This window comes from Alexandromys fortis, unplaced genomic scaffold (assembly GCF_014885135.2).
Source record: "Alexandromys fortis isolate MF-2015 unplaced genomic scaffold, M_Fortis_MF-2015_v1.1 scaffold_216, whole genome shotgun sequence".
NCBI lineage: Eukaryota > Metazoa > Chordata > Mammalia > Rodentia > Cricetidae > Alexandromys > Alexandromys fortis.
The window spans coordinates 322171-335594 of NW_026068089.1; the positions used below are offsets into that span (position 1 = coordinate 322171).

Here is a 13424-nt window from a genome sequence, read left to right on the forward strand (position 1 = left end):
AAAAAAAAAAGAAACCCATTCTCAATTTCAACTAGTATATTTATTTAATTATATTTAGTTTTGGTAGCCAAGGCTGGCCTCAAACTTATGCTTGATCTTCCTACCTCAGAACTTCATGGTTTACTTTTAGACATGGGACACAGCTGGCTTTTCTTCCTTCCTTTCCTTTTTTATAACTTCTTTTGAGATTTTATTAATTATGTGTATGAGTGTTTGCCTCAGTTGATCTATGCACATGTGTGTAGTGCCCAAGGAGGCCAGAAAGGGAGGTCAGATTCCCTAGGTCTGGAGTTACAGATGGCTATAATCCACTATTGGGTGCTAGCATCCTTCAGTGCTAAGTCATCTCACCAGCCCTGTTTTCTGTTTTTTGGTCTCACCACGTATCCACAAACTGATCCTGAACTCACCATGAAGTCTAGACTGCCCTCCAATTTCAATCTACCTATCTCTGCTTCCAAGTGATTAGATAGATTATAGCTGTGTGCCTCCACAGCCAGCACTAGTCACAAATCCATCAGACCTGATTTCCCCCGACTCCTGGTCCAAGATGGCAATGTCTCAATCGTAGACACAGCTTCTATGGGTCCACCATCACTTGGAACAGTCACTGTAGTTTTTGCAACTATTGATTCATTTGCCTGAAACAGAAGCCATAATGAAAGAAAGATAAACTAACTTTGTTTCTATAAAGGCATTTTCCAGTAGCTAAAAATCCCCAAATCCCGAGTTAGGACTTATACTCCAGTCCTAAGCCCTTAAGTCAAATCTTAAACACTGCAGGGGGACAGCAAAATACAATCAAACCTATAGCTGAAAGTTCTCATCTTTTTCTTGTTTGAGACGGGATCTCTCTATGTAGTCCTGGCTGTCTCTGCCTCCAGAGTGCTAAGATTAAAGGCCTAGAACTTGCTTTGTAGACCAGGCTGGCCTCGAACTCACAGAGATCGGCCTCCCGAGTGCTGGGACTAAAAAGGTGTGCGCTACCACCACCTGGCTGACACTGGTTGCTCCTAATCAAAGCCCATTGACATGGACAAGAGAGGATCTTACTACATAGAAAAACACTCTCTCTCAAAACTTCTCTCAAAATAACATTGCATTAATACTGACTGTCATTTTACCTTGCAAAGCCACTAATCCCTGGAACATTTAGGATCACAGTTCTCTGGCTCTGACTCCTCTTACCTGGTCTACTGTAGAGCCAATGGAACAGGTTTTCTTTACAGGCCCAGGAGGACCATCAATGAACTGCCGACTGTTGGAGCGCTAGAGAGGGAGTAAAGACCAAAACTTTAGTTTCAAGTAGAACTGAAGCCCAGAAAACACAACGGTTCTATCAGCAACTACATGCAAGTCCTAAGAACCAGAGCTACAACAAATAGCAATGCTCATTATCATTCCTGTTTGTTAAACAAACACAAAAATGCTCTCAGTGCTATAGAAAAGAGACAAGCTTTGGAGACAACATCAGAAAGAGAGGAACTATAATCCTATCTAAGGACACGAAGTCTTTGGAAACACATCAAATACCCTAAGCATGTCAGCCCAGATAAGATTTCCATATCCCATTATATACACATTGCATCTGAAGCTTATAATAGAGCATAAAAGTCCTGCATAAAAATTCACATGACAACTCAAAAATAATCCAAACATATTCTCTTCTACTATATGGAGATGTAGCCCAGACTCGTGAAATAAAGTAGACTCTTGCCCTGTGTCACTACTTTAAGCAGTATCACTATGGCCCCTGCAGGACTGATGAGATGGCTCAGTGGGTAAAGTTGCTTACTGTGCAAGCCTGATGATATCAGTTCAATTCTCAGAACCTACAGTGGCTTGGAAAGAACCAATACATATACACTGAGATATGCATGTGCCTGTGCTTTCTCTCCCCCTCTCCTCACACATACACACACAATAATAGCAATAAATAAAAATTTTTAATTAGGGAGTGGAGAGATGGCTCAGTGGTTAAGAGCACTGACTGTTCTTCCAGAGGACCAGGGTTCAATTCCCAGTACCCACATGGCAGCTCACAGCTGTCTGTAACTCCAGTTCCAGGGGACCCAACACCTTCACACAGACATACACGCAGGCAAGACATCAATGTACATAATATAAAATAAATTTTTAAAAAAAGGAAAAAAATTTAAATAAAAGAAGTACTGCCCCAGTAGCATTAATCCTTTTGTGTTTTGTGATTGTTTTGAAACAGGATTTCTCTATGTAACCCTAGCTGTCCTGAAACTCTGTAGACCAGGCTGGGCTCTAATTCAGAAATCCACCTGTCCCTACCTCTCAAGTGCTGGGATTAAAAACGTGCCCCCACCACAGCTGACCTACATTTTGTGCTTTTTGGTTAACAATGTCTAAAGATGTGCCAGAAATATAGTTTTATATCTAAATTTTCCAAAAGAAAAACTATTACTCTTAGGTTTTTGTTTGGTTGGTTTTTGTTTTAATATTTATTTTATATTATGAGTAGCCTATGCATATCTGTGAACACTACATGTAAGACTGATGCCCAAGGAGGCTATAAGAAGGCACTGGATCCCTGAAACTGGAGTGACACACATTTAGGAGTCACCACCTGGAAACACCATCCAGATCCTCTACAAAAGCAGCTAAGTGCTTTTCACTGCAAGCCATCTCTACAGCCCTGCTTTTGTTTTGTTTGTTTTAAATAGGATATCACAATATAGTTTAACCTGGTCTCAAACTTGATAAACAGCCCAGAATGGCCTCAAATTCATGACCTTCTGACTCAATCTCCTTAGTGTTATTATCACAACTGTGGGACATAATGCCAGGGGGAAAATTGTTTTTGAAGATAGTGTTTCTCTGTGTAACCCTCACTGTCCTGGACTCAGAGATCCGCTTGCCTCTGCCTCCCAAGTGCTGGAATTAAATACATGCACTACCACACCTGGCAAAAACTCTTATTTTATAAACTGTAAAACATCTGAGCCTAATGGCATAAATTTATAATCCCAACAACCACTTAGAAGGCGGAGGCAGTATTTAAGGCTTTACTACACAGTAAGTCAAGGACCTCCTGAGAACTTAGTGAATGGGTTACAAGAGTGACAGTGGCTATAGAGAGAGCACTTGCCTAGTGTGCATAGGAGCATGGGTTCAAGCCCCACCCAGGAAGGCAAGGAAAACACAGACATACCCTCTTTTCTCGTCTCTTCATTTTGAAATTCTTCACCAAAGAAGAATCCCACTCCTGTTGGAAATTAGACCATGTTATTCTTTCTTTGCTTAGGTCGCTCATAAATCCCACACAAATAAATTTACATCAATAAGTCAAAGTCAGACTACCTAACTTAAAACCCCAAGAGAGGGAAATTCGGACGGTCTTTGAAGTTTGCTCCAAAGCTCCAGTTAGCAGGCTTCCTTCAAATATTGAAGCCACAGTAACAGAATCAGGAACCAATGCCACAGAGACAGGAAAAGGTCAGAGAACCAACCCCTGTCGTGATATTTCAGGCACCTGGTCCTTTATTCCTGATTATTCTTCTAATTAGTTTTAGAACCTAGAGAATACAAGACACTGTACTGACCATGTCAGATGTGACTCTTGCCCTATGTGACTGCTACTGTCTAACTGAATATTCCATCCAACAGGCCCTAAGAAGCTAGTTTATGTTTTTAACCCTCAATATCACTCTTTCTTGATCCTAAATACGATTTACCTTTGAAGTCTATGCTTTTTACTACAGACTAGTTTCGCTTCCATTACTGTAACCACGGCAATCATTTAGGTGTCTGCCTGCACTTCCCTTATCCTGGTTACCCCTAAAAACACAGTATCTGAAAGCAGCACGTACAATGAACAGCAGCGCAACATGAACTGAACTTCCCCAGTTATGATCAAATAACTCAGCTACTGGTTGATCAGCTCTAATTATAACAGCTATCACAGTAGAGGTTTTCCTCGAAACTCACCTGATATGCTTGATTATATACCCCAGACCTACTCTATATAATTCTTTATTTCAAAAGGTGGCTTCCCATTATTTATATCCTTAAAATGGACATTTGCTTCTCTGGCTAAACACTGACTATGAGTTTTTACACTCCCAGGAATGTATAAGTACTTGCTACTTGCTTTGCCATCAAAACCCAAACACTAACAACTTCCTGTGCTTTGGTTTGTTTCCTAGGCTACAGCCTCCCACAGAAATGATGAACTGCCAGTGGACTACCAGTCCCCTGAACATTAGAGACCAAATGTCAGTAGGTATTTGAAACATTACCATTTATTCAGAAATTTCACCAGTTCTGCTACTGACAAAAGCAAGGTAACAAGTTTAGACAGCAACCATTGCTTAATCAAAGAATAATATGATGCCAAGAAATTTAAATTCTATCCCTCTGGCTCGAGCCCAAGGACTTTAGTTTCCTTCTAATACATGAAGGATGGCTAAGCTTCCCTCAAAAAAAACCAAACTATGCTGGTAATAAAGTACAAATCCATTCACTTCAGGAGCAGCAAATAAACCTTACCTGCATCTACATTGCAAGCTCCAGGAGAGCTACAACTACATAGTGAGATCCAATCTCAAAAATTAAAACACCTTGCCTGGTCAATCTTGCTAACTTTTACCTCTAGCTAGGGCTTTAACAAGTTAAGACACCATCAGCTACTACAGGTGCCTCCCAGAGACCCTTCAGATAAATTCAACTTCACAGCAAATCCTGAATTTCACATTCTTTCAGAAAATGAATATTTAAGCCAGTGTCTTATAGCTTGTGTGAGTTTATAATTTAAATTGCCAGTTCGAAATCTGTAACAAATCATCAATGAAAGAATCACAAAGGACAGCAAGGGTAGGAGCAGGGATGCTCCTACAGGGCAGGTTAACAAAAGCAGAAACTCTAGAGATCAAATGTTTATTACCAGTGATTCATCAGTCTTGTCAAAGCTGATATCTGATAAAATGGAACCAGATTCATCAATGGTTGATAGTCTGGATTAAAAACAATAACACAGTGTTAGACAGAGACACCATAAAACATAAAAGCCACCAGTACCCTGAAAAGTCCCACTGGTCAGGTAACATGAGCGAGTTTACAGACAAGCACAAGCTGAAGCCATAGCTGCAGTGAGCTGCTCTGATGGTTTCCATGGAGCACTGTGAGTGAGGAACAGCACAGTGGCTCCAGCAGCAAGTGAGTGTCATATGGGGTTTTTCTTGTGAGTGTATACTACAAGGAAGCAGACTGAGGTTCAATTTGATTCCAATTGAGTCTGAGATTTCCTACAAGTGAATATTACACAGTACTGGGCTTTTGGTTTGATATTTTTGTCTGCGACAAGGCTGTCCCATGAACTTCCCATGAACTGGAGATGACCTTGAACATCTGACTCTCCTGCCCCTACTTCCCAAACACTGGAATTACAGATGTGCACATCCATGTCCAGTTTACAAAGCACTGAGAACTGAACCATCCTACACAAGACATTAAGTCTAAGCTGAATACAGTGGTCCATGAAATAACTGTAGCACTTGAGAGGCACAAGCTAAAGAATTCCAGGCCAGCCTGGGATATGTAAGACCCTGCCTCAAAAAACAGGGGCCGGAGGTGAGAGATGGCTCAGCGATTAAGACCTCACACTACCAACATCACAAAAGCTTACAGTCTTTTATAGCTCTCATTCCGGGGGACCAACTATTATAACTATTCTTTTCTGGTTTTCGTGTGCACCCTGCACACATGCTTACCTCATACTCACGCATAATTTTTTAAAACTTTTAAAAAAATAAAGTTCCCATATCTTCTTAATTATAAAGATTCCATGTGAGCTGGGCATAGGAGCATCATAGCTTTAACCCAGCATTCAGGAGGAAGAGAAAGGTAGATCTCTATGAATTCAAGGGCAGCTCAGTATAAACAATAAATGAAGGCTAGCCAGGGCTATACCCTAAGACCCTATCTTACCAAACAAGATTCCTCATGGACCAACAGCCAACAAAACAAATAACCCTGAGAGTCTAAGTCTTTTCCTACTTATTGTACCGGGAGTATTACACGCAAAGCCTGGCTGAAACTATTTCAGTGACACTGTGGCTCCCAGCAGCTCTCTGGAGAATAAACACCGTGAGCACCGCTGAACTCCTACTTTCACCTCAGCATTCTCCGCAATGTACAGGATTAGTTATTGATGTGCAATTTAACACCAACATCAAAATTGCACCCTTGGTGAAACAACATCCTAAGGAAAGTTTAAAAAAATAATGAAAGCAAATGGGGGCGGCTATGTGCCCCGCCACCGCCCTACTCCTGAGGCTCTTCTGCTTTGTTCAGCACACCTCCCAGAAGCAGTACATTTAAGGTCAGATGACAGGACTTCTCACAGCTGTGCCGCTTGTGATCAGATGACAACAGATGCAGCTCCCCACCTATTGTTCCCAGAGATGCCACTGGGTGCTTGGCCTCGGTTGAGAAAAGCTAGAGCTGATTTTTGTTCCTCACTTAGCTGAATGCTGCCAGATGTGTCACACATGAGTATATCTCGAATCAGCTGAATCTGTTGTTCCTACAGACCAAAGCAGAGTAAAACATCACAACTAGTCAGGGAAGAAAGCGTCACTTAAATTTATGGGACAGACAGACAACATTAAAATACAACATTATGCAAATGGGCCTTCAGGAAGGCATGACAACAATAGAATATTAATTTACATCAAGCCCAGGCTGTGGCTGGTTTCTGATGAGTAAAATCAGCTCCATATAGAATAGGGGGTCTCTGCTATAAGATTTTTAGATCAAACTGCTAATCAAAAGGACAGTGATATAGAATAAGAGTACCAAAATAGATTTCTCATAGCAAAAATGCTTCAAGTGTTGTTTTTATCAGTACAATTATTGGCCTCTTATAGATCAAAGCAGTCACATGTTTTTCTAAATAATGGAACTAAATACATTAAAATAGATACAAAGCTGCAATGCAGGCAATTTAGGCTCACTGAGGCATCTAACAGAGCTAAGATGGCTTAGTCCCCTCAGCTAAAGCTCTCCTTTGCACCAGACCCCTCCTGCCACATCAAAAGAATAATGTCGTATGCCAGTCACACTGTTCAACTCACTAACTACGTCTAGCCCTTTATCCTGAGTTAGAGAGCAATGATAAAGCATTAGAGTTGCCTTGCCTGTATCGATGACAGCAGGCCAGTGCCACCAATTCATAAAAGGAGAACAATATTCCAGGCATTTATAATAAACAATATAGGATGGGCATGGTGGCACACAACTCTAAACCCAGTATTCAGAGCAGAGGCAGGAGGATCATCCTTGAGCTCCAGCCCATCAGGAGTTGTACAGTAGAACCCTGTCTCAAAAGATGCCCACCCACCCCTGCAGAATAGCAAATAAATTGTGATTGATAAGGATTCTAGAATTTCATTATTATTCTCCCTCATTTTAATTCTTAAAAAAAAAAATTTGGAGTGCTGGAACCCAGGACCTTGTGCATGTCAGGCAAGCATTTTACCAACTGTACTACATTCTTAGCCATTTTGTTATACCTCTCATTTGAAATATATCTAGTGAAAAACAGTTTCAAATCTAAAGGAGAAAATAAGTATTAATTTCAAGCTGAAAAACAGAGGTCACAGCTGCAGTTTCATCTCTAATCACAGGCAATATGTCAAACAATTCAGTTGTTTATGTGGAGGGGAACTGGGTATATTTGATAAAGAGAAACATTATCAAATGATGTCTCCCAAGCCCATCACCAGTCTAACACTCCAGGCGTACACACCAGCTTTGCACACTCAGCCTCAGCTCGCTGTCTCCGTTTGATCTCTACATCTACTTGATTACGCGCATGCTTCAGCTTAACGTCCAGAGCGCTCCGCCCGGTCTCCGCTTTCAATAACAGATCTTTGAATTTCTCAAGCTCCTGGTTGGTTCTTTGACATTTCTTCCGGAAATCTTCGAAGTCCTTCACAACCTGGATGAATTCAACTGAGGACAGGTAAAAACTTAATCCAAGCAGCAAAACTACAACTGCTCAAACAAACAGGCCTATAGTTAGTTAGCTTCATCCCAAATATAAAGTCTTGCTAGACTATAGTCAAACATATCTGAACATGACCAGGCACAAACCTGTTCTGTCACTTTGGATAAGACCTGATCCAATAGGCTGCACAGTCCTGGCTTACCCAGGGCATCTGTTATGGAGTATAACTCATTAGTCACCTGGCTCCAGATGCCACAAACGCTGAAAGCCCATGAACAGAAGGCAATCAAAGAGGGATACCTTTGGGGCAGCCGTCACACACCAGGACAGTCACATAAAACAAAAACAGCCTCCTTTACAGTCACACATTGCTGAACCAGAGTTACACAGCAAATTCAAGTACAACTGCTACAATACGCTCTAGTAGATGTAGATTAATATTACAGATATCTAAGGCCTGTAATTCCATTCAGTAATAATTATACAAATATTGATCAGAAAGTAAAGAGCCAATTGCTTTTGCTGTTTAACAATGCCTTGAGGGGAAGTAAATACTCTAGTGTAAAAGCAGAAATGATCACACAAGCTCTTGGAAAGTCACTTGAAGCAGAAAGGGGACTCTGCTCAAACATCTGCAATGACAGAATCACTCCCCAGCAGCATTCATTTTATCCCCTGCTGCTGGTGAAGACCACTCTACAATATGCACAAATGCCTTCAATTCCCGAGCTAACTTCAACCTATATACAAGCATTACTCTCCACCAGCAACATACTGGAAGATTCCAAGCTGTGGCTACTGCTGGTCAAACCCTGTTTACAGATAAAACTAAGTCACATTCACATAAAGTCAGCAGATTTTTAGGTAGAGAGGGCATTTTTTCCTATACAAATTTAAACCATGTACAGAAATGTACAACATACAAGCAATTTTAAATCTGACTGAACTTCCAACTTGGTATACCAATTCATTCTAAAGAACCCAGTCAGCTGGGTGTGGTGGCATGCATCTTAATCCCAACACTTAGGAGCCAGGGGTCAGTGGATCTCTGAGTTCAAGACCAGCCTGGTCTACAGAGAGAGTTCCAGGACAGTCAGGGAGATGAGGGGAAAGAAAGAAATTGAGTCATAAGGGAACTTATGTTAGTAGCAGACCAATTTTAGAAAGTAGGGCAGTATGAAAGTTATCTTAGAGCTGGGCAGTGGTGGAACACACCTTTAATCCCAGAACTCAGGAGGCAGAGTCAGGCAGATCTCTGTAAATTCAAAGCCAGCCTGGTCTACACAGTAAGTTCCAAGACCAGCAGAACTTGGGAGGCTGAGGCAGGAAGAACAGAAATTTAGGCAGGTCTGGGCTAGTGAACTGGCGGCGAGCTTGTCTGGAAGCATGAAGAGCAGATCTGCATGAGGCAGCTTTGTGCCTGTAGTCAGGAATCTGAGGTAAGAGGATTGCTGCAACTTCAGTTGTCTGGGCTACAGTATGAGGCCTACCCTCTTAAAAAGGGAAAACAGAAAACCAACACACTCATGGAATCAATAAGAAATTGGTAATTAATACCAACTATTCTATGGAAAGAGACCCTTGGTAAACAAGAAAGTGAGCAAACTAGCTAGTTGGGTAAAGTTCACTTAAAAACCACGATGGAGGGGCTGGAGAGATGGCTCAGAGGATAAGAGCACTGACTGCTCTTCAAGAGGTCCTGAGTTCAATTCCCGGCAACCACATGGTGGATCACAACCATCTGTAATGAGATCAGGTGCCCTCTTCTGGCATCCATAGGTACCCACATACACAGGATTTTTTTTTTTTTAAGAGTAATATAGCTGGACGATGGTGGTGCACACCTTTAACCCTAGCACTTAGAAGGCAGAGGCAGGTGAATCTCAGTGAGTTTGAGCCTGGTCTACAGAGTTAGTTCCAGGATAGTCAGGACTGTTATACACATAGAAACCCTGTCTCAAAAAACTAAAAAAATAAAAATGAGTTACATAGAATAAATTTTAATGGTCCTTTGAAACGAGTGCTCAGCACCCTTTGGCCAGCACTGTCTTCTTAGGGAAACTGAAAGAACACCAACTTTCAGATCTCAGACATTTCAGTCAGCATCATAAAACCAAATGCTGAAATCTGATTGGTTTCCTTCTTATCTCAACCGTCCTCCCTCCCCATCCTCCAGAGACCAGATCAGAATGACTTACTGCTTTCATTTCCTTCATTGATAATCTCCAACCGGCGCACAAGCTGCTCAAACAGAGTCCACAAATTCACCATTGTAGTATCCATCTTCTGCCAAGAAATCAAATATACATTAAGGAAGCTGCCTTCTCCACCTAACAGAAAATTCAGTAACAATCTACCAATACTGGACTCTCCTATTGGCAGCCACCATTTCAAGACTTTTTGTTTATTTGTTTTGTTGTTTTTCAAGATAGGGTTTTTTGTGTAACAGCCCTAACTGTCATGGAACTCGCTCTGTAGACCAGGCTGGCCTCGAACTCAGAGATCCACCTACCTCTGCTTTCTAAGTGCTGGGATTAAAGGTGCGTACCACCACCACCCGGCTCCCATTTCAAGAATCTTAAACCAACAATTTTGTGACCCTAATCTGTATTTTAAAGAAGTTAGAGTTTTTGTTTTGTTTCCTTTTTTGCCTCTCCCCCGCCCCTGCTGTTTATTTTCTGAGATGAGGTCTTACTAGTTAGTTACTCAAGCTGGCCTTAACTCAGAATCTTCCTGTCTCAGCATTCCAAATGCTGGGATTACAAGCATGTGCCAGACCAAAGCTGCAATGTTTAATACTTACTTATGAATTAGAAAACCAGTGGACCACTGACGACATACACCTCTGTTTACTTCTATGCCAATGCCCACTCCTTATAATGATTCTGGTGCTAATTGTTTTCAGTAGGAAGGCGCATGTCAGTGGACTATAAATACCACAAACCAATGTGGTTCTTTAAATCTAACATTTTTTTGCTACTTTATAATCTTTCAGACTTTGAGAACCTATAATGTAACTTGAACTGTTTATTTTGACCTCACTTTTAGCTAATATCCTGTCACAACTGTCTCTTAAAAGGCAGGAATGGTCAGCACATTTCCCACCAATGGCACAGGTGACATCACACAGTGATTAAGTGGGAAACTGCCAGCTCAGCAGCATAAGAATTATTTCTGTAGTGTGCGGTTCTCTGCTGGAATGCATGCAGGGACTGTGTCGAGTAAATTTATACTGAGTGCAGGCGAAGGACTATGTTATCCCACCCTGCGCCAGAGACAATGCAGCACCTTCCCAGGGACAAGGGCAAAGCAAAAGCCATTTGTTGTGTGCTCTGTATAGACAATCTCAGGCTTAGTGCTTCCTCCCAGAGACCTGCTAATATAGCATTAAAAACTCAGGCCAGCCATCTAGGCAGCTCTCTGTTCCCCAAATAGACTTCAACAAGGAATGGATTAGGAAAATAAGTTCTTCTTTAGTCATCAGGAAAGCCATTTACAAAATGTGACAAAAATTATCAAGGGAAGAAAATAGTCACTTTCACCTGAAAATGAAATATTCTTAAAAATACATCAGAAGACCTTCACATTCCTCTCACCCCTGATGCTCTGTCCAGGTAGTTACTCTATGCATCTAAATAAAAACTTCAGAACTCTATTTTGAGATTTTAGTGATTTTGCAAATATTTGTAAGATTGTACTGCAAGCTATGACAGTAAAAAAAAATAAAAAAAGAACAAGCAAAAACTCACAGAAAAGGAATATATGAGCATAAAAATATTTTCTATTAAACAGTATAGAAATACTCATTTGTAGTCATGAAACAACTGCTATAAAAAAAAAAAATCTATCAGTTCCAAGTGTGTCTGCAGTGTAACCTGAAGAGGGCTGGAACATGCTCTTCAAATGGCAACAATGTATCTGGTTCCAAGCAACTAACTGTGGCAAGCTGCTAAGCAACCAGACTAACTGACTTATTATAAACATCTTCCCCCAGAGTAGAACAAAGTAAGAGTAGCATTGCGGCCAGCAGGAAGGACGTGGAAGTCACGGAGAGGTCCACACACAGTGCAGCAGAACAGAAGCAGGGAAGAACATTCGGAATCGATTCAAATGATGATCTCTGGCTCCCAGTAAAAACAGAGGCCACTAGTCAGCAACTGTAACACTGAATATTGATCTCTCCTATCTCAGCATCATAAGTATATCCTGCAACTCAGAACATAAAAACTTCTAAAGGGTTCAGGAAAATAGATTCTGCAGCAATTATGATACTGAAAATGGTGGGTGGGGGGGCAGTCTTGTTTTTGAGACCTGGACTGGTAACCCAGAGATCTGCCTCTGAAATTAAAGGTGTGCACCACCACACCAGGCAAAAACCTCATTTTAAGCAGGCGTGGTGCTTTGTGTAGCAAGCTCAGCACTAGAGATAAAAGCACTAGAGTTCCAGGCCACGGGGCAATACGGCAGGGCCTTGTCTCAAAGCACAACCACCAAAAATGTTATCTTAAATGACAATATGACCTGACCTGACTCCCTCTATGATTTGGTTGTATCCCTCCAAAATGGATGTTGAAACTGAATTCCCTCTGCAGCAGGACTAGAATGTTAAGGTTCTAGTGTCCTCATGCAGGAAGGCCTGAAACAAGTAGGTGGCCCTATTGCTCTTCTGCCACAAGGTAACAAAAAGGCATCATCAAGGAAAGAAAGGAAATCCTTAGCAAGCAATCCCATGGCACTTTCATCTTGGACTTTCTAAACCCTGAGAAATAAATGATTATTCAGGCATAAAGAGATAACTCCATCCATAAAGTGCTTGCTACACCCACAGGTTGAGTCTGGTCCCCACACCATGTAAAAACCTATGTGCTGGCCACCAAGGTGGCTCAGAGGACAAGGACCCTGCTGTGTAAGCCTAACAACCCCAGTTCAATCCCACAGACAAATATGATAAAGTTAAACACACACATGCTGTGGCACATGTGCACCCCCCCACACACAAGATATAAAAACAGAAATTCTAAGATGACCAGGTGATGTGCACTTAGAATCTTAGCCCTGGGGAAGCAACAGTACTCAGAGCTCACCCCCAGGTCTCAGTGAGACCCTGTCCAAAAACCAAGACACTGGGCCAGGCGTGATGACACACACCTTTCATTTTATTGGTCTCAGCGCTAGGGAGGGAGAGGCAGAGGCAGGCAGATCTCCGAGTTAAGGCAACTTGGGATACATATAAAATCCTATCTCAAGCATACAAAGCAAAACATCCAAGAAGGACAGCTCCTAAGGAACATCACTAAAGGTTGATGTGGTCCCTGTGTGCACACACAAAATAAATATAGATTACCCAATCCAGTTTAAGGTACTTTGTTTGTTACAGCAGCAGGATTAAAAAAAGAATCTTCAGGCTTACTAGTTTCTTTTTTTTTTTTTTTTTTTTTTTTTTTTT

The 13424-nt window shown here is 41.5% G+C and overlaps 1 protein-coding gene across 3 annotated transcripts in view; it reads right to left on the reverse strand.

Moving 5' to 3' along the window:
• The window catches only part of Racgap1 (Rac GTPase activating protein 1), a 29985-nt gene that overhangs the window by 11439 nt on the left and 5122 nt on the right, over window positions 1–13424 (reverse strand). Inside the window, exons 2-8 of one of the 3 annotated variants that reach the window (XM_050122420.1) lie at window positions 10177–10264; window positions 7778–7969; window positions 6417–6553; window positions 4913–4982; window positions 3182–3235; window positions 1189–1269; window positions 524–641 (exon numbers count right to left, since the gene is read on the reverse strand). In XM_050122420.1, the coding sequence (XP_049978377.1) occupies window positions 524–641; window positions 1189–1269; window positions 3182–3235; window positions 4913–4982; window positions 6417–6553; window positions 7778–7969; window positions 10177–10194 (670 nt within the window). In that variant the 5' untranslated portion in view covers window positions 10195–10264. Of the gene's footprint in view, window positions 1–523; window positions 642–1188; window positions 1270–3181; window positions 3236–4912; window positions 4983–6416; window positions 6554–7777; window positions 7984–10176; window positions 10265–13424 lie in introns of all 3 variants that reach the window. The other 2 variants (XM_050122418.1, XM_050122419.1) reach the window with 2 other exon arrangements.